This window comes from Colletotrichum phormii (genome assembly GCF_030913505.1).
Source record: "Colletotrichum phormii strain CBS 102054 chromosome Unknown BDP81scaffold_2, whole genome shotgun sequence".
NCBI lineage: Eukaryota > Fungi > Ascomycota > Sordariomycetes > Glomerellales > Glomerellaceae > Colletotrichum > Colletotrichum phormii.
Genome location: NW_026851444.1, coordinates 1460772 through 1482186, shown reverse-complemented (window position 1 = coordinate 1482186; position 21415 = coordinate 1460772). Strand labels below are relative to the sequence as shown.

General features: G+C 47.5%; 3 protein-coding genes across 3 annotated transcripts; all 3 read left to right on the top strand.

The window, feature by feature from the left end:
* Positions 1–6393: 6393 nt before the first annotated feature.
* BDP81DRAFT_308962 (C6 zinc finger domain protein) lies at positions 6394–8671 on the top strand (the record flags this gene model as incomplete). Its single annotated transcript, XM_060583507.1, has 2 exons — positions 6394–6954; positions 7013–8671. 2 exons carry the CDS (start codon positions 6394–6396, stop codon positions 8669–8671), a joined length of 2220 nt encoding a protein of 739 aa, XP_060450570.1.
* Positions 8672–9105: 434 nt separating this feature from the next.
* On the top strand, positions 9106–10748 carry BDP81DRAFT_497299 (uncharacterized protein; the record flags this gene model as incomplete). Its single annotated transcript, XM_060595450.1, has 1 exon — positions 9106–10748. The coding sequence occupies one exon, from the start codon at positions 9106–9108 to the stop codon at positions 10372–10374; it is 1269 nt and encodes a 422-aa protein (XP_060450569.1). The 3' UTR covers positions 10375–10748.
* Positions 10749–19802: 9054 nt separating this feature from the next.
* Positions 19803–21237, top strand: BDP81DRAFT_457368 (S-adenosyl-L-methionine-dependent methyltransferase; the record flags this gene model as incomplete). The annotated part of the gene is made up of 5 exons (XM_060593274.1): positions 19803–19973; positions 20039–20171; positions 20242–20365; positions 20416–20867; positions 20918–21237. The coding sequence occupies 5 exons, from the start codon at positions 19803–19805 to the stop codon at positions 21235–21237; spliced, it is 1200 nt and encodes a 399-aa protein (XP_060450568.1).
* Positions 21238–21415: the final 178 nt, after the last annotated feature.

Here is a 21415-nt window from a genome sequence, read left to right as displayed (position 1 = left end):
TACCCTGTAGTAGTACCATCCAATATAAAGTCAGTTTTTCGGCTGGATAGGGCGTTGCTTACCGGACTGTATTGGAGGTCTCCTTAGCTAATGAGAGATTGCGTATATCGGTGGCCTCAGAATTCGTATTGTGGAGATGGTTCTCCTGGGGAGAAAGGCTGTGTACCTTTGCCGAGAACCCTTGGTTGGTTTCGTTCCACTTTCGGGCGACCTAAATGCGGCTCAGCATCACAGCCTACATGAATCGTAGCAGATACAATTCCATCAGGCCATCACTGAATATTACGCCTTGGAGTTGATGCTGGTGAGGTTCCGTCAAGCTCGAGAAATGCCCAGCGTTCGACTAAGGAAAATAGCCCTAGATATTGGGCTCATTCAGACTTTGGGTTTGTTCAGGCTCGTGGGCGTTCTACAGATAAACTCTCTATCGAACCCGATCGTGTTCTTCTCTCTTCAGTATCGCGTGGACTGTGTTCTAGGTCTTCCCGTGACGCACCCTCCATCTTAGGCAACGGTGGACGGCATGGACAGGTCACAGGTTAGATGTCGATCATCTTGCTATTGAGAATGAGATACACCGCAATAAAGAGACCATTTTCAGGTGAGATGACCCTGGTATTAACACGGAAATTAAAACAAGCTTGGAGTTCATCTAGATGACATGTACGGATGAGATTTTACTCGAATTGCCTCTGTTCATAAAGTAAGTCAACCTACCCACTTTTCGCCATCCCCCCCTTTTCGCCACCCTAAAAATGCCTCCCAGCCTCCTTGTTACGGCCAGCTAGTCGTAGTGAGGTATGTTTGCAGAAATTGAGGCCGCGGAACTGATAACAGTAATAGTCGGATGTAATAATCAGATGATTATTACACTTCGTTGAATAGTCTCAAGTAGGTTATATCTGTACGTTATGTAAGGGGCTGGCCCCTAGGCTTGTTCAACGTAGAGGTGCCGCCGATTGACTATTCTAAGCTGAGGAGGAAAAGGAGGAATTACAGGGGTTCGCGTATAGCTATAGTAGGGTATATCCGGACTCGGCGGTGTACTGCGGTAGAATAGTAGCTCCGGTAAAGCCGGAGATCTCAACCGGGCTCTGGCCCGTGATATTACCCTCCTACTCCCCTCCGGCGCGGTGCCTGCGGTACTAGCACCGGGTCTTTATCGTGTTCTATTACGGGACCATAGCGGCGCTCGTAGGCCTGTATTACTTTTATATACTGGAGTGTCTCGATAGGATCCTACGTCCATTCTACATATCCCTTCTATATAATTAACACTTTTTATTGGCGCCGTCGTCCTTGATGCTTCTAAGCGGCGGCGTTAATACTCTCGACTACCCAAATGTTACGCCCGCCGCAACTTGTCACTGTGGGCGCGTAGCTATATATGCAGAACAAGGGACAATGATGACCGGAGTCATCATTATCGAAGCTTTTGCTTTGTGCCACAGTTGGTTGCCTTGTCCAGCTCGTAACACCAAACCTCCTCACCCTCATCGTCCAAGACTAGGGGCGGCCGGCTGTTGTTTGTCGCTTATCCGGGTAAAGGGTCATTACCAGTAGTTACGCTTTAGTACGTCGACATGGAATCGTGGGTATATAGCACCTGGTATATCGAGCTCGATTATGTACGGCAATATAACCTTTATAACGGTATATTTATAGTATATCTAGTCCAGCTTTTTATACGGTCTAGGGGACTTATAATGCCCTATATATAGCCAGACCTTGTCTCCTACTTCTAGTCTTTCTGTTGGCTGGCGCTTGGTATTGGCGGCTTCCTCGTAGCACTGCTGGGTTATAGCGAGTGTTGACTGGGCCATATCCATCACATCTTAAAGCCTCGTTATTAGCCTGCGTACTGCGTCCTCCCGAGGGCCCTCAGGGTGCGTCGGAGCCGCCTCTTTAACTATAATAAGTTCCGGATAATACCCATGCTCTAGAAAGAAGCTACTCATTCTAATAGCGCTATTATCGCGGCTACAAAGCGCTAATTAAGCGGATGTAAGGTTTAGTACCCAGTCCTTTTATAAATAAGTAACGTAGTTACATAGATAGGCCTAGATCTCTTAGTTCATCCTCTATAGGCCTCCGTCGGTCTACGGGTAATAAATAGTATTTAGCCGCTACTCGATCCTTAATAACTTATAAAAGTGCCGCTAGAAGCGGCTTATTTAATTACTCCCTCTATTGCTTATAATTAACGTAGGAATACCGTAGAAGCGGAAGTAATAATTAAGGAAATGTTTGGCGTAGGCCTCGGCCTCTATACTCTTTGTTACTTTAAAAATTTCGCCTTTATTTAATTAGTTAATAATTATCTATAAGAACCTCTCGTTCTTATTTATAAGGGGTAGGTCTATAATAGAATCTATAGTAAGGTTACTTTATAAGCGCTATAGTATTAGTAAGGGTTTTAAGAGGTTCTTTCGTTACTCTTTTTAAATATAACTAACTAACGTTAATACTAAAGTTTTTAGTTTTAAGCTTTAGTTTAATAAATATAGAGTAGATTATAGAGAATATAAGTATTTAAATACCTAATAGAGCCTAATAGTATATATTAGCTTATCTACTAGTTACTAATAAATTTTATTAGCTTAATATATATTACTAAATATTATAAATTTAGCTAGTTATTTTAACTCTTATTACTATTTTTTTATTATTCTCTATTATATACTGTACTATGTAACTTCTTAAGCACGTAACTCCTATGATACCTGTATTTATAAGTTATAAATATATCATTAAAATTGTGGAAAATCAATGAGTCTAAATATATTTATGAAACATTTGTAGCCCTTATATTCATTGAGATATTAATATTTATTTCTTATGTTATAGAGTACTAGTTTTAAGGTACTAATTAATTAGTTATAAGTTTTAGAACTTTAGTAAATATTCTAAGTATTAATGACGTTTATTATTAACTAGTTAATTCTTAAACAGGCTAGTAAGTTTAGCTAGTAAGTTATTTAAAGTTATTTATAAAGCTTAACCTAGACTATAATACTTAACAATTATTATTTAAAAAAATAAAAAAAGAGCTTTAATAAAAATGACTAACGTGGTTCATCAGTCAGCCGGCCGGACCAGTCAGCCGGACGTTTTTTCCCACGTCCACAACAACATCTAGTATTTCTCAACCACAACGCATTAAGTCAATTATTGGTTATCGCTATCAGAATCTCCTGATGATTCGACATCTTTGGAACAGGTTCGTGCATTATGCCCAGTCTTACCACACGCACCACAGCGTCTCCGAGTCGGCTGGGCTCTCTTTGATGGACCCCCCTCCTCATCCTCTCGAGGTGCTGGACGTTTACCTTTTTGTTTCTCTTCCAGCAAACCCTGAGATTCCTCTATACTAAGTGCCCCTCCAAGCTGCACACACGACCTTTTAGCCCTCCGACGCTTAGCAAGTGCTACATTCGCATCCTCAAGGGTACGAAGCCGATTAGTCAAAATAGTGATTGAGTGCGCCATTGCCTGCGCACCCTTTGACAATTGCTCAACTACAGCAATAATTGGTGTCGGTGAGCTTCCTTTATGAGCAGAGATCCGGCTTTTGATAAAGTTGGACTGCGAGACGGCTTGTTGTGGGTTAGAGGGCGTTTGCGACTGCCAAGGTGGTGGTGTTGAAGGGTTGGCCATAGGAGGTGTAGGCGTCCGTAAATGCACATCAAGCTTTTTGATGACATAGTCTGGGTCCCATGGTGAAATTCCAGCGCCTTGGAAAGCAGATCTGATGTTTTCCTCATTAAAAACCTTGTTGTGGGCCTGGTGGAAGGCAATAAAGAACTCAGACTTGGTAATGTGATTTATGGAGGCTCTGATAAATAGGTTGATTTCATCACCGTATGCGCGTTTCAAAGGCGAATAAAGCGCAATATCCAATGGCTGTAATAGATGCGACGAATGTGCAGGCATACTGACCGTTACAATATTGTTCTGCTTGCAGTAATCGTCGAATTCGGCCGATAAATGGCTTTTATGGCCGTCGATAATGAGCATCCGGTAGACGCCCTTAGTTCGGTTCTTAGTATGTTTGTCGAAGTGTTTAATCCAGTCAAGACCCGTCTGATTATCCGTCCATCCATTAGCAGTGGGCTTGATGACCCAGTTGCCCGGAAAACCTGATTCCGTGGTCCAACTGGCAAGGTGATATGCGCCCTTGACGATCACGAACGGAGGGATGCACTACCCGCTCGAATTGATACATTCAATGACTGTAGCCCATTCACGGTTACCCGGCTGGACAGACTTTGCTTTGCCGCGTCGATCGGCGTGTGTTACCACTATTGACGCGGTGATCATGCCCATCATGAAGCCAGTCTCGTCGAAATTGTATAGGTCCTCCTCTTGGATTCCATACTTGGTCATCATGTTGCGTAACAACACAAACCACTTTGAAATAACCTCTGGGTCTTCTTGAAGAGCCCTTTGATAATCGTATAGACGATTAAACTTTGTTTTCAGAGCAGGCTGTGAGTCCATAAACCGCCTGGCCCATCGCTTGCCAACAGGCTCGGCATTACGCGCTCGCAGCAGGAGATTGGCCATATCTTCCACACCGCCAAGGCGCAAAGGAAATCCTCTGGAATCCTGTTCAATAACGTATTGGAGAAGTGTTTTCTCTTCGATCGGATCGAGTTTATGTCGTTGGGGTTGAGTTTGTTCGCGTCGCGGTCGGTTGTTCATTCTATCGGCTAAGGTGCTCTTCAGGATACCGTAGGTCTTTGCGGCACGCGAAATGCTCAAGTTACTACCTGCAGCGCGTATCGATCGGATCGCTTCAATCGCAAGAATGACTTTATCTTCTTGGGTATAGATTGGCATTATGGTTGTTGAGATTTTACGCGTCAAAGGTTTAAGTGGTTTGGACATAAGTGTGTTTAGAAAAAACGTCCGGCTGACTGGTCCGGCCGGCTGACTGATGAACCACGTTATTTATTAGCTATATTAAAGTATAAAAACTATTAATTCTAAGCCTATATTAACTATATAGCTTTAAAGAGAAAGAGAACTATCTAAATAAATCTCAATATTAAGTTCGTAAATATTAAGTATATAAAGAGAGCTTAGGAGGATACTAGCGACCGTCTTGTTGTTACGGCCAGCTAGTCGTAGGGGTAGTTTGCAGAAGTTGAGGCTGCGGAACTGGTAACAGTAATCGTAGTCGGGGATAGCTTCAGGGAAGCTATGTCTGTCAATCGTAAGGGTAGGTAAGGCTTCGGTGATCAATCGTAGTCTTGTCAAGGTAGTAGCTGAAAGCGGATGTTAATCCTGATACGAAGTTAATTGCTGAAGAGCTATGGAAGTCTGTCCTAGAGTCCAGCTCAAGTCCATCCTTATATACAAGTCCTGATCCTGAACATGTCCCTTGTCCCTTGGGTCGTCTTGGGTCATTCTGATCCAGAATGATCGTTTAGCCCCCAAGTCGTGTTGGATCATATTGATCCCAAATGATCCTTATCTTATCATCACGTGACTTGTACCATAGTTCTTCCGTTCCGTGAGAGGGTGCCTTGTGTCCCTTATCTCCTGCATATGTGGTGTATTATAACCGCCGCGAGCCTGCGGGGCAGGCCCTGTTCTTGGTCATGCATGTTGGGTCGTAACACTTGTTAGTCCTAGTCGACTTATAAGGATCGAATTACCTAGTCAGAGCAGTAACTATATTGTAGTGGCAGTGGAAAGTAGTTAATTAATTGACTGTAAGTTAGTGGTGATGTTTTAAGACCATATTGATTGGGGTGGCGAATAAGGGGGGATGGCGAAAAGTGGGTAGGCTGACTTACCTAATACATGACCGGAATCCCCTTTCCGGACTATTATGTTACCATCGAAATCATGGAAAGAGATCACGGTTCACCATACATGAGACATGGAAGAGAATTCAAACTCAGAGACACGAGACGAATCGCGATTAACGTATAATTGCACGGAGGTTGAAGTCTTTAAAGTTAAGCATCGTATCGGGATGTCACGTACGTGACAGGAATCCCCGCTGCCATCAATCTAATCACACTTACTAATGGTCAAATGGTGCTTACAAGTATTACCGTGAACTGACACCGCCGGAAACAGAATTCCTCATGCTTTGATTCGGAATTACGACCGGACCTCCTCAAGGACATCCTTACTACTACTTCTTCATCATGACGTTAGCGGCTTCGTGGCTGCGGGTAAGATTCGGCATTATCGTGCGCTTACGGCCGAGCACGCATGTGATATGTCCGCTTACGTCCGTCTTCAGATTTCAACTTCACCTCAGCGCCATGGCGGTTCATCTGGACCATCTACTGCTTCCTCTTTCGCTATCAACCTGCTTCATATCGCCGTAGGCCGGAGCCGTTTCACCCGTGACCCGTCATCACCCGTTTAGACATGGAGCGACAAACCCGTCGACGTCGGAGACCCGCTCTGTCATGTCTCGAATGCAGACGCCGAAAGATCAAGTGTGATCGCGATGAGCCTTGTGGGCATTGCACTGCATCGAAACTCCGATGCACCTACCGAGTATTCGGAAGTGAACTGACAGCTCGGCCGCCGGTGCAACAAGCTGATCAGGCAATGCAGTCGACTCACATGATATCGCCCCTGTCACAGGCTCCGACTATCTTTCCGGCACATGAGTCTACAAACGATGTCAATCCAATTTCTGAGCCTGTATCGATGCAATTCAGTCGTCGAGAGCAGAGTGTTGGCGATGAGGTTAGCGAGAATGTGGTCGTATCGGGAAACATGGCTCAAGCTCTAGTCGCCGAGCCCGCTCTTCGGGATCTCCTACACCGCATCCAGAGATTAGAGCAAGCATCTACCGGCACGGCACAACGAAGCGGATCTGAGATTCCCCAGAATATGATGGGGAAGGATACAGACTCACACGTGGTGTTGAAGAAGCCGAGAGTATGGCGATGGAGTGACTGGATGGGTGAAGCCTCCGAGGTATGTTCTTTAGCTGTGATGTTGGCTAGCATGGGGCCCAATGCTGACATCTATACAGTTTGACAGATTGCTGGACTGCTACAAAAATTATGTGAAGGCTGCTGCAAACGAGAGTCATGCTCCATTCCCAGATGCCGAGACTGAGGCCATGGCCATAGAGGCCGGGACTTTACTTCGGAACTGCAAAGACCTGGCGAGGAGTATTAAAAGTTGGCAGCCCAGCAGAAGTTTTGGCAACTCTGGAGTCAACCTTGCGGCCCCATCTCGCGGGGTGGCTGATGTAATGGTAGGCCATTACCTGGATTCATTCGAATCAACTTACCGCATATTACACAAGCCGACCTTCAGAGCGGAGTATCAGCGGTTTTGGGACGATCCAGCAAGTGTCAAAAACGATGCCCGCCTCAAAATACTCCTCGCCATTGCGATTGGATCAAGTCTACATGACCCTGAAGAAGTCGAACCAGGATTTAAACGCCTGGCTCATCAATGGATATACGCTGCTCAGGCCTGGCTTTCCGGCCCTCTGAAAAAGGATCGCTTGGGTATCAACGGCGTCCAGATTCACTGCTTGACTATCTTGGCACGGCATATCTTCTCGATTGGAGGCGATCTAGTGTGGATTTACACGGGAACGCTACTCCATACGGCCATGCAAATTGGCTTGCACCGTGATCCAATCAATTTATCGCCAATGTCGACATTGCAAGCAGAGATACGAAGGAGGCTCTGGTCGACCATCTTGGAGTTGGTTATCCAGTCATCCTTAGACGCAGCGATGCCTCCCAGGATCTCTTTCGATGAGTTTGATAGTCGACCGCCTGCAAATGTCAACGACGACGAACTAGAAGAGTCACAGACGGAGCTACAATCACACCTCAGGAGCACTTACACGGATATGTCACTACATCTACAGCTTAGGGACTCTCTCATGAGCCGACTTCGAGTTGCTCAGCTGCTCAACGGAATTCACCATGAGCTATCTTACCACGTCGCACTAGAGTTGAGCGCAGAGATTACCCATGCCTGCAGAACCAACATCCACTTTGTAAGGCAGCACGAGCGATCCGGAGTCTCGGTGTTCCACCGAAACCTGCTCGATTTCCTTGTGCGTCGCTTCCTGATTCCCTTGCACTGCCCGTTCGCGAGCCAAGCGCAGACGAATCCCCTGTTCCAATACTCGACGAAAGTTACCCTAGATGCAACAATTACGATTCTTTCACCTGAGCCGGACGATAAGTTTTCTCGTCTGTTCAGAATCGCGGGGGGAATGTTCCGCGAAGGCTACAGGTACGCCCTTGCTACCGTCAGCCACGAGTTCATCGCTCAAGCAGAAGCCCAGCATCGCGATGGAACGCTTCAACGCAACGTCCAACAAAGACAGTTTCTGAAGAAAACAATGATGGAGTTGATAGAGATAGCGGCAGAGAGAGTAAGGTTCGGGGGCGAGACAAACATCAAGGGTCACATGTTTCTTAAAATGATTGTGGCGCAAATCGAAGCCATGGAAATGGGCATTCCGGGAGATTTGGAAATTGCAAAGAGCGCCAAAGAAAGTCTAGAATACTGCCACACCTTGCTTGAGGAGCAAGCAAGCACTGTGACGCCATGCTCGACGGCCGAGGCAGGCTTTGGATCTTCTGGACTTGAACACGAACAGGGAGGCTTTGGTTTTGATTGGGATTTGGACTTTTTTCTTCCCGAAGGAGATTTTTAGAGTTATAATTTAAAATTTTAATTAACCATCACTTTAAAGGCCCAATATGTGCGATGTCTCCATATCATTTTGATTTTTAACTTTTGAACTTGCTGCTAAAAGTTGACTGATTTTTGGACACTCCTCCCACTTGTCATGATCGTCTGATTGTCTTCATGTCGGGTCTTCGAATTCAACTGACAGAGCCTATGGTTAGACCCATCGGTACTAGTTGACAGGTTGTCAAAGGCAGGGCGTTCGCAGTAGTTCGGCCGAGGCGGACAAGACACGGACATAACTTTTCACCACATTGATAGATTGAAATACTTAAGTGTGATGAAGGGATCAATTAACAGCGCTTCTCATATCGAACAAACAACATACAATATCGCACATTTGAATTAAGGCTCAACTCTACTCCTCACTTTCTCGGCAATCACAACATTCAGCCCAAGATGTCTTCCCCTTTGAAGATTCTTATCAGCGGTGGTGGAATCGCTGGAGGGTCCCTCGCCTTCTGGCTGGTCAAACTCGGCCATGAAGTCACCGTGGTCGAATGGTTCCCTACTCTCCGCGCTACAGGACTTCAAATTGACCTCCGGGGCCACGGCATTGAAGTCTTGAAGCGAATGGGTCTCGAAGAGGCATTCCGCGCCAAATCGGTCCCCGAGCAAGGTCTCCAGTTCGTCGACAGTTCCGGCAGGAGGCGAGGCCACTTTCCGATGAACTATTCGGGAAACGGAGTGCAAGACTTTACCTCCGAGTATGAGATTATGAGAGGAGATTTGTGTCGCCTCTTCTACGATGCCACCAAGGGCCGCGCCAAGTACATATTTGGTACTTCCGTGGAAAGCTTCGACCAGAGTAACGGTGGCGTAAATGTACGCTTCAAGGACGGCAAGACGGATCATTACGACCTGCTGGTCGGTGCTGATGGACAAGGATCACGTACGCGCAAGATGATGCTGAAGTCCGAAGCCTCTGACGGGTTTTACCCGCTCAGGGGTATTCATGCCTCTTACTTCACGATCCCGCGACTGATCGAGAAGGGCGAAGAGTACTACTCTACGGCTTATTTTGCGACCAATAGCCGGATATTAATGACTCGAAGACACAGCCCGGAAGCGATTCAGGCGTACGCTTTCTTCACATCTCACGATGAGGAGTTTCAAACCGCTCGGCGAACTCACGGGAAGGAGGTGAAGGACGTTGTTGCGAAGGCGTTTAAGGGCGCAGGATGGCAAGTGGACCATTTCCTGGATGCGATGATGGATTCCAAAGACTTTTACTGCGAGCAAATCGGCTTGGTCAAGATTGACCACTGGTCCGAGGGCCATGTCGCCCTTCTCGGAGACGCGGCGTATGGCCCATCATCCATGACGGGTATGGGCACAACGTCGGCGATTGTCGGCGCCTACGTCTTGGCTGGAGAGATCGGGAAATGCTGCGGATCTTCACGGGGCCAGGACGGCATTGAAACGGCTTTAGACGAATACGAAAGAAAGATGCGACCTTTCATGGATCAAGTGCAGGAAGGTATCACCGATGACGCTCTCGTCTATAAGCTTTGGCCGACTGGACCGATAGGGATGGCTATCTTGTACTGGATTATTGGAATTGTCTCTTTCTTCCACATGAACCTTGGCAAGTGGGTTCTGAAGGAGAGTGCGGTGAAGTGGAATTTGCCAAACTACGAGGAATTGAGGCTTGATGAGGCTCATTAGAGTAGCCTGAAAATTTGAGTAGGCAGACACGGCACGGTAGGGTAGGATTCTGTTCGATTGTTCGATTTGTACATTATCAGACGAGACGCAGCTCAGCCTGAATAGATATTGTTGGTTCACGGGGTCGTATACGACAAATAGTGGTGGCAATTATCACTCGTCTGTTGGTGATCCTATTGCTTGTTCTTCTTGTTGTTCTATCTTACATTGTAGGCAGGAGTCGGTCGAAGTAGGTAGTGACGGCCTGGGTGGTTGCCCCACCCTTATCCGGCCGTGATGACTAAGCCAGTTGTCCCACTTCGCCCAGGGCAGGTGCCAGCCAGCCCATGGTACCTGCCTATTACTCCTTATCAGCCTTTGCTGTTCCAACACTTATCTAGTTATACTTACTACTAAAGTAGATTACCTCGCACTTAGCTAGGTCAAAGGCAACCTTATTATCAGTGCCCCAGTTGAGGATATAAGTAATATCCTGGCCTAATGTCACGGTAGCAGGCAGGTTGTTTGGCAGGTGGATGCTGGGCAGGCGGATCAGACAATCTATTGCTACGGGCAGGCTCTATCCTAAGCAGGTACAGGCTCTGTTGACAAGACGTAGCTCAAGGAGCTACGTTTCAAGGAGCTACGTCTCTGGACATGCGCGACAGAATACAGGATGCAGAGTTTTATCCAGCCTCAGGCTTACGTAACCCGGCCACCGGATTACTCAACACCAACCTCAAGGTTGGGGTCTAGGACAGCGGGTCTGTGACACCTAAGGCTATAGCATTATCTTTTAGTATCGGGCTAATAGCTAATAGACCTATATTATCTACATAGCCAAACCAAAGCTTTTAATTATCAGCTAGGATAACTATCGGCTATATATAATAAAAAAAGTATCGGGGATAGTAGGGAGCCTTGCGGCAGCCCACAGGATAGGGGGAAGTCCTCTATAATAATATCCTCTAGCCTAACCCGAGCAGTTCGGCTAGAGGTAAAGATAAAGATCAGCCTAATCAGGCTACCAGGCCAGCCCTACTACCGTAGCCTAATAATAAATCGATTTTGTAGAACAGAATCAAACGCCCCCTTAACGTCCATTATTACTAAAGTTATAGTAAGCCCTAAATCTAGAGCGCTTTTTATCTTATAGGTTAGACAGGTTATTAGGTCGACTATAGCCCTTTCTAGCAATGCCCTAATCTACTATAGGCTAGCAACTCCTTCTAAGATAGTGAGGTTGTTACGCCCGCCGCAACTTGTCACTGTGGGCGCGTAGCTATATAATGCAGAACAAGGGAAAATGATGCGGAGTCATCATTATCGAAGCTTTTGCTTTGTGCCACAGTTGGTTGCCTTGTCCAGCTCGTAACAGAGGTATACCATCCTCTTTACTATTAGCCGCTCTAAGCCTTTACCTAAGCAGGATAAAAGGGAGATCAGACACCAGGATCCAGTCTTTAAGAAATCTATTTTCCCCGGCTTCTAGATCATAATAACCTCTACTTTGCGGAAGGTCCTAGGGAAGTAGCCCGTTTAAACGCAGGCCTAAAAGAGCTGCTATATAGGTACAGCTATCAAGCCCTAAGTACATTATAGTAACTTTATAATAATCCTATCAATCTCAGGGGTTATGGCCTTTATAAGAGTCGCCTGGCGCACTTCTTCTATACTAACTACCTACTACCAGGGTATTAGACGCCTTGCCACTACAGGAACAGTGAAAGGGTTCCCAGGTAGGTCGTCTGCAGCGTCAAATCTCTCTAGTAAGGCCTTCCGTAGGGCCTGTGCTTTATCATAGCTGTTATCAACTGCCTATCCGTCTACTACTAGCGGTAGGGCTTTAATAGCTAAGCTGGACTTACGCCAGCTTAGTACTTAATAAAGGCCCTGGTTAGACCCAGCCTCCTCAATCCTAGCAGCCCAGTAGGCACGTTTTGCCTTCTCAACTATAATCAGAAAGGCCTTCTACTCCTCAAGGATAGGCAGCGGTATAACCAGCCCAGGCTCTTAGGCTTATTAGCGCCTAGCTTCAATAATCGCTTAGTGGGCTTCTAAGCACTCCTCTGTCCACCAGGGGGCTCCCCTACCCTGGTTAATTCGTCTCTTCCCTACCGCCTAGATAGCTATAGAAAGGAGGCTAACTAGTTAGGTAGCTAGGGAGTCTATTTCTACTAGAATAGGTTTCTCCCTTAAGGTAGGTAGGGCTAAGACTCCTACCTTTACTAAATCGGCAAGTCGAGGTAGGGCCGTGTCTAGGACTAAGAGATGGCTAATCTAGTGTTACGCCCGCCGCAACTTATCACTGTGGGCGCGTAGCTATATAATGCAGAACAAGGGACAATGATGCCGGAGTCATCATTATCGAAGCTTTTGCTTTGTGCCACAGTTGGTTGCCTTGTCCTGCTCGTAACATCTAGCGTCTCTATGCCTAGACTTTGCCTAGAGGAATAATTATTATAATGGCCTGGTAGTCTGCCCCTAGGTATAGGTATGGGCTAATATAGGCCTCTATAAAGGGGATATTTGAAAAGGTTAGATCGAGGGTATACCCATAAGTATAGGTTAGAGCCCCAGCTTCCCCAATAAATTCCAGATTATTGCCTTCGGCCCATTCTACAATATCATCTCCCCGGTTCCGGCTACGGGCGCCGGGTTCCCAGTAAGGACAATAAGCATTAAAATCCATAACTATAAGGGCTCCTACTAGCGGTTAATAGCCCAAGAGGGCACTTATTATATGGTTTTTAAGCTCGCCCGGCGGCCTATAGATATTTATAATAATAAAGTTACTAACCTTTACCCATAGGATATCTCTTAATTAGGTAGGTCTTTATTGCTATATTTACAGCCTTAGACCCTTATATATATAGGTCATAACCCTAGGCCTTATGTCTCTATTATTCCAGAAATCAACTAGTACATAAGAGTTATAGCCTGGGTATATGTTAATTTACATCTTATCTCTATAGCCTATCCAGGGCTCCTAGATCAGTACTATATCGATCTGATCCGCCCAGTAGAGCTCTAGGAGAGCTATATGAGCTGGGCTTCTTTTCCCTACGTTATACTAGGCGACTCGTAGTACCCGTGGGGAGGCTGGCCTGAGCCTACTGCTCTGAGTCGAGGTCGAGGTGGGTATAGGCATTAATAACGTTGTAATCAGGCTTCTGCGCCACCCGCTGAGCCCTGCTGCTTGAGGTAGCTAGGGTAGGTTGGCTGGGTAGGGGGGGTAGGACTGGGTCGTCAGGGGCTTGCAGCCCTTCTACTTCAGCTCCATTCTCATCTTCATCCATGCTACTACAGCTAGTCACATCACTAACGTCCGCTATAACAATTAAGTCCTAGGTAGGGGTAGGGGCGCGTAGGCGCTTTGAGCCGGGCTGATGGCTCGTTAGGCTATTACTAGGTTGCTAGGTGTTGCTAGCTTAGGTGCCAGCCTGGCTGCTCTGATATAGGGCCTCATAGGCCTTCTGACCAGCCTTACGGATCCGGGAGAGTTTCTTCCGGTCTAGGAGGGTAAGGGAGCTATTAACCACTAGGGGCCTTGCTAGACAGTCCTTATGGTTAGCTTGGAAGGGGCCGGAGCAGTTGGCGCACTTCGGTCTAGCTATACAGGGCCCAGTCTCGTGGGATCCCGAGGGCCTACTACAGTTGCTACAGAGTAGCTATCGGTGACATTATCGGTTCGAATAATATCCCTGGCATCCAGGATCATGTCTGATTAGGGTCTTCTTCTTTTGGATAAGCTGAGACCTGCTGCTTTGGTTAAACAGTCTAAAGGGTGGTACTTCCACAGAGAAGGAGATGACCCAGGAGACTTCGTTTATAATAGGGTTTACACCTAGCCGGGACTGCTGGTCCCGGGTAGGCTTACGTCCTATTTAGGCAAGGACCTCATCTTCTACCAGAGTAGCTAGGTCAAGGGCGTCGCCATCAAGAGTCCACATCTTAGCAAGGCAACGTAGGACGACGTAAGTAAACCACTTAGTAAGGGTCTCAACCTTATAAGCTCCAAGACACTCTACTAGTTTCTGTTTATTTACAAGGAGGGCTTACTAGACCTGCTTATTCAGGGGTCTCAGTAAGTAGCCAGTTACAATATGGTAGATATATGGGATATCTACCAGCTGGAGCCTAAGGGCCTAGCAGACTGTCCGGCGTAGGGGAAAGGGGGCGTGCTTCCTAGCAGCCGCTAGGCCCTCTTCTAGGATACGGGTAAAGACCCGGAGGTCCTCCTTCGGTTAGGATAGAGCCTAGGCCCGGGTCTCCGTCAGACTCTATATCTAGACTTCGGGCCGGGTAGGGATTCGGGTACGGGTCGGGGCTACGGCCACGGCTATAGTTGAAGCCGAGGCTACTACGTCAGTCCATTTCCGGCTCGGAGCCGGAGCCGTAGTCTCGTTACCCATAATCCTCTTCAAGGCTTAGATTACATAGGTTATAACTTCTTTTACAATCTACTTCCTAGGCCCCTCAAAGCAAGAGATCACGTTATCCACAGACTAAACAATAGCCATAAAAACGTCCTTTCGGGCTTCATAGTACTTAGCCTCTTCATTAAGAGCTATAAGGACAGCTCCAGTAGCTGTCCAAGTCATAATCAAGGGCCCCTTAGCCGTTAAGGGGGTTGTTATTAGGGCGTCGGGCTGGCTTCCCACGAGGCTAGGCCGGAGTGGCTAGGCCTCGGTTTCGCGGCGGCGTTTAGCCCTTGAGGATAGGGGCGGCTCTAAAGAGGGTCCAGAGCCTCGATCAGGGCCAGCCGAGGAGGCCGGCAACGGTCCAGAGCCCGCCGGAGGCTACGAGGCCATCGTGGGAGAGCACCGGAGGAGAGGTAAAGGGTTTTCAGCTATTAAGGATTTTAGTAGTAGCCCACTTATTACACTAACAGTAGATGCCAATAAAAATTAGGCGAGAGGGAAGTTGCCCTATTCGCCGAGGGGGCTAGCAGTCAATTGCCTGGAATCTCCTGCTAGAAGTGGTAGTTGTGAATAGCTTCCTACTACAGCTCTGGGGCAGCCCGAGTTGGAAGAAGGTAAAAACTCATCACCAATGGCGGAAGATGCTTGCAGCTCAGCTTATTCAACGGTTTGGACCATTGGCAGGCGGACGACGACTTTCACGACCTAGACGGGCTACAGACAAGAGGAATACCTCTATTCCATGGGAGCAGCATCGTAGGGGGTCAAGGGGGGTATGCTCGCCTTGCTCTTATTGTAGTAATAGGGGGTCATTAAGAGCCCGCCAGGCTCTAGGCGAGATATCTAGGAATAACCTCACGCAGCAAGTAAGAAAAACTCGGCAGGGCTGTTTAGACTGTAATGTACCTTTATGTATGAAGGGAGACTGCTGGTACCTCTGGCATACACAAAACATATAGAGAATAGAAGTACTGGAAATCCTGTTGAATCATTGGATAAGTCTAATAGGCTGGGAAGTTCCTATTGGCTCTACCCCGCCCTTGGCAAAAATGGCGTCAGTCAGCACTCGATGGGATAGGATGGACTCGAGCCGGGCTCTAGGACAAACTTCCTATCCCATCGGGTGCTAACTCACCTCATTTTGCCAAGAGGTGGGGTAGAGCCAATTAGGGGTTGGAAATCTATAGAGTTAACCAATAGGGTTACAGTACCTCTATTGCCTACATATTCTGCGTATGCCAGAGGTACCAACAATTCCCCTGGGTACATAAAGGTACGTTACAGTCTAAGCAGCCCTTCCTCGTATATTTACGCCGCATGAGGGTATTCCCAGATATCTCGCCTAGAGTCTGGCGGTTTCTTATTGCCCTCAGATTACTACAATAAGAGCAAGGCGAATTAACCTTCCGTGACCCTTTTGTATGCTGTTCCCATGGAATAGAGGTATTCCTCATGTCTGTACGTCTAGGTCGTGATAGTCTACGCCCGCCTGCTAATGGTCCAAACCGTTGAATAAGCTGGGCTGCTAGTAACTGCCGCCATTGATAGTTGGATTCCACCTTCTGCCACCTAGGGCTACCCCAGAGCTGTAATAAGAAGCTATTCACAACTACTACTTCCAGCAGGAAATTCCAGGCCAGGGACTGCCAGCCCCCTCGCCGAATAGGGTGACCGTATTGATAATAAGACCTCATCTGGTCACTCACATCAACCCCATTCATCTTGTGGTTGTATTCATCGATTGCCCTAGGGACTGGAAGGTCCTTGCGGACGTCTGGGCCAAAGACTTGCCGGGCAGCCTTTTTAGCAGCAGTATCCCCATCTGGGCGACGGCGGCTTCGAATAACCTGGCTGCTCTGGAAGACAGTTGACAGGAATAGTACGAGGGCATTATCCTTCCAGGTGAACTGGTTGACCTATTCACTAGTTAACTAGGCTGGGCTGGATATACTGGGCTAGGCTGGCTAGTAGCTTACCTCCCCATCTAACGTAGGGATACAGTGTATTTTGCCCCAGGGGATATCCCGTCCTTCAGTCTCTCTCTCATCAACTAGAATCTCATCTATCCCACTATCCTTCCGGCAGGTACCAGAAGCACCAACCTGTTGTTTCCGTAGGGTACTAAAGAGACGTACAGAGGAGAAGAGGTTGTCTAAAAAGACGTGGTAGGTTGCAGCTGGAAGTAGGGAAATAAGGGTAGTTACTACCTGCTGTGTTGGTGTCAACTGGGCCAGCTTTCCAGCAGCTGGCCCGGCTGGCCCGGCGGGCTGGCTGGGCTGGGCTGGCTGGGCTGGGCGGGCTGTGCCTGGGGAACCAATGCGTATGGGCCCTTTCCGTGTACGTGCCATAGCCACCGTATACAGTAGCCAGACTGGGCAAGGATCCAGATCTTATACCCAGTTGGGATGGGTTTCGTTTTAATCGTCGTTGTCTCAAGAGATCGACCCTCAAATCGGACCATAGCCTCGTCAACTGTAAGATCTGAACCAGTTGTATAAAAGGAATCCCCAGTCTTTTGGATATGGGCTGACCACTGGTTAACCTTTTGGTATACATCGGGCATTCGATCCCGGGCCTGGCCCCGTCCCCGTCCCCGTCCCCGGCCCCGGCCCCGGCCCCCGCGCTGGACGGGCTGGACGGGCTCGTCGGGCTGGCTGGGCTGGAATTCCGCAGTATTGAATATCCGCAGTCGCCGGAACAGTAGTTGGAAACGGTCCCGGGATATAAACCGCGTAAATAGGTGGATGGGATCCTCCCTCTGCTGTTGGGTTGACCAGTAGGTTGATAATCTAGATTCCCTATGGATCCCTATATGTAATAAGATCCCTAGGAAGAGGTAGATCTCTTCTATTGAGGTCTCCCACCACTTATACACTCTGGACGTTCTAAGCCAGGGGCCCTCTTTAGACGACGGCGGTGCTGTATTCGTCCACTGGGCCCACTGCTCCACGAGGTCTTGCGGAACGTATTGGAGGAATAGTTCCAGCGGGCTTGCCGGCAGCCCCCGGACCTCTTGGGCCCGGGCTGGTACTTCAAGGGCCGGAAGGAGCCCGGAGGGCCATGCTCGGTAGCCGGAGGTTCACAGGGCCGGACTGTGGCTTCGTCACAGCCGTCTGGCTTACAAGCTGTATTACAAGCAGCAGCTAGGTCTTCTGGGTAGACCTCAACTACTATAGTGCTGAGTACAGAAGTAATAGAAGTTTTAGAAGCAATAGAGGTATCAGAATCACTAGAAGACATTGCAGCATCAATTGAAATGATAGTAATAGTAGTGATAACAGGTAAAAGAGCATAGTGGTAAATGTTGTATCGTCAATGTACCCCTTTAAATGCGGGGTAATAAAGTGTAAATAGTGGGAATTTTGGGGCTTGGCAAAAATGGCGTCAGTCAGCACTCGATGGGATACAAGTCCTGATCCTAAATATATCTGTTGGTTTGCGTGTACCACAGGTTAGTCACACAGGTATTCCTGGTATCGCGATCGGTAGCAATATCGTTGGGTTAATCTGGTGTTCTTGTTGTTGTTATTGTTCTTAAGGAGAGTATCTAAACGCGAAGGCTCGTGATATGGAAGGAGGGAGCTGAGGTGTGTCACGTGCCGAAGGCACGTGACATAGCTCGGCTCCGTGTATACCTAGCGATTGCCGTTTGTTCCCACAATATCCTTTATCCGTATGTTTTCCCAGCGGGTTCCGTATCCTTGGCATACGGGTTTCTTTATCTTATCATCACGTGACTTGTTCCATAGTTCTTCCATTCCGTGGGGTGACACATGTGTTCCCGTGACTTGTGCATATATGGTGTGCCGTAGCCGCCGCAAGCCTGCGGGGCAGGTCCTGGTCTTGCTTATGCATGTTGGGTCGTAACACTGGGAGGCATTTTTGGGGTGGCGAAAAGGGGGGGATGGCGAAAAGTGGGTAGGTTGAGTTACATAGAAACTTCGACATCACATCATGATTGCCGGTGTGAAACGTCTTCCTGTTGTTTTCTCGGTTGAAGAAGGAGCATGAACTGCGAGCTGAGGTGGTTCAAGGTTTGTAATGGAACTTTCTGTTATCAGATGACATCATCTTGCGCGCGTTTGGCGCACTTCGCGGCTTCAAATCAGTTAATCACCGCTGTATAATCCCTGCGATCAACCAACAAAAGGTTCAAGCCTCAATCTGATGTTAGAAACCGCTGGATGTGCTATCCTTGAAGCGGCGAAGGCCACTGGCATTTGCATATGAGGTGTGATCATTTTGGTTCTCACAGTATGCACAACGTGACATAGCCCCTGGGCTCGGGTCGTGTCTTTGCAACTGCGGTGACCGTTTGGTTCGAAAGGTCTTCGTATGATGGCGAAAGACGAGGGACTAGATGCCTTTGCGCTTGCTACTTAGCTAATGCTGGGTCACATATTATCAGACAGTTTGAGCTCTTTAAGACCAGAGTCTGTACGACATCCCGTCCTGTGATCTGGTTGGCAAGCTCGCTCAGTCATACTTCACATCTGATTAGAGTTTCCAAGCGAAACAGTCCATTCGAGGTCCCGTCTATTTTAAGGTAAGCTCGGAGTACTAGTTGATATTTCGATTGCAATCAAGCATCCTGATTGCTCGATAATATTTAGGAGTTAAGCACATTAGAGATTATTTTCTGGACGGACTTCCGGAGTAACCGTGCAAATGTGACTGGACGCGGAAAAACTAGCAGTATCTTGCTTCGGCCCCAGGCTTGAAGGCGAAGGCGCGTGAAGGCTTATACTTTCCGTTCGGGGTAATACGGTCGCGTGAAATCTCCGTCGCCGGATCCTTTGGTTGTGTAATGGTTCATGAAGCTTGCCTAGGTATTTAGGTACTAGACAGTGTGTCGCAGTTTACCCTGTGTATATATATCCTTTTCATCAGAGGAAAACCCTGGAATTCATTACGCTTGACCTACACTCTTCAAAACGAATATTGCACTCTACTGTCGGGAAAATATTACTTACACTCACAAGAAATATCAAATCAAACATTATGGCTTCCGGAGCAGGTGGAGATATGAACGGCGAATCTAACCACGGTCAAGACTACCTGCGCGCGGTGAGGAGTATTACAGCATCTTCTTTTCCAACAGAGGAGGATCGAATGAATGCACTTCTAGCAACGTACGAGGTTATTGCTAGGCTGGAAACCCCGTGGGATACCTACGTCAGAATTCATATGAATCAGGTAAAGCCTACGCAACACGGATATCAGATTTCAAGCATCGTAATAGTATGCTAACTTAATCTTAGCCGGCTGTCACTGCGGGGGTCAAAGTCATCAAAGACTTGAATTTGATGATGAAGTGGAAAGAACAAGGGTTTGTCCCGATGACGAGTGACCAACTCGCAGGCCTTGTTGGGGACTGTGATCCTCAGCTCCTCCGTGAGTATCATCGGTGCCACGCATGTATACTGAGAGACATCTTCGAATGCAACTAACATATTGACTACAGACAGGTTTCTCCGTAGCCTGGCAGCAAACGGTCTGATGGAACAAGTCCCAGTAGAGAAGTTCAAGCCGAACCATTTCTGCATGGAACTAGCAAAGCCAGACTTTGACGGTCTCCTCAACTTCTAGTGAGTACTTGATTACCAAGTCGAAGTATTTCTTGTTCTAAGCCCCGCAGTTACGCGGTTGGCCGTCGCGCATTTGGTACCTTGCCCGATTATCTGGCAGAAACAGGTTACAAGGATCCCTCCGATGCCACGAACACAATCATCCGGAAATCCACTGGGCACAGCGGAGACATGTGGTCTTATCTGAGCGAGAATCCCAAAATAGGTGAGATGTTCAACATCGTACAGAAGGCATCTACGAACAAAGAGCAACCATGGACGGACATATACCCTCACCGCAACTTGGTCGACGGATCAGACCCGAGTCTCCCGCTTCTCGTGGATATTGGTGGCAGCATCGGTCATGATCTCTTACGCTTTTACAAAGCCTATCCAAACGAAGGTTCAAGGTTATACCTCGAAGATCTTCAGTCAGTCATCAGTGACGCGAAGGAGAAAGCCCTCCTTCCCGATACGGTAAAAAAGTTGGAATACAGCTTCTTTGAGCCACAACCAGTGAAGCGTGAGTCCATCGATCTGTTATTTGAAACTCAGCGTTGATGTATGATACAGATGCTCGTGCATATTACATGCACCATATCATTCACGATTGGTCCGATCACCTCGCCCTCAAGATATTAGAGACGCAGAAAAGCGCCATGAAGCCTGGTTACAGCAGGTTGTTGATTCATGACCAAGTTCTGGACGATAATAAGAGCCAAGTGAATACCACAGCATTTGATATAGGCATGATGGTATACGTGTCCGGGAAAGAGCGCACTGAGAAGCAGTGGTTGGCTTTGCTTGACTCAGCCGGTCTCAGAGTCATCAAATTTTGGAAGAAGCCACCCGACTACTTCAGTGTTATCGAAGTCGAAGTGCCAGTTTCGTAGAGCCTGTTTGTATCTCTCTATCGAACCGTATAATCAGTTAACGGTACTTGTATTTGTATTTAGACCAATCTACAATCCTTGTTACAAGCTGCAATGTGATCAGTCCTTGTTGAAGATATTCATTTGGACTATTAATGCTTAAGCACCTCGATGGCAGGGATACTGTGATGACACTTCC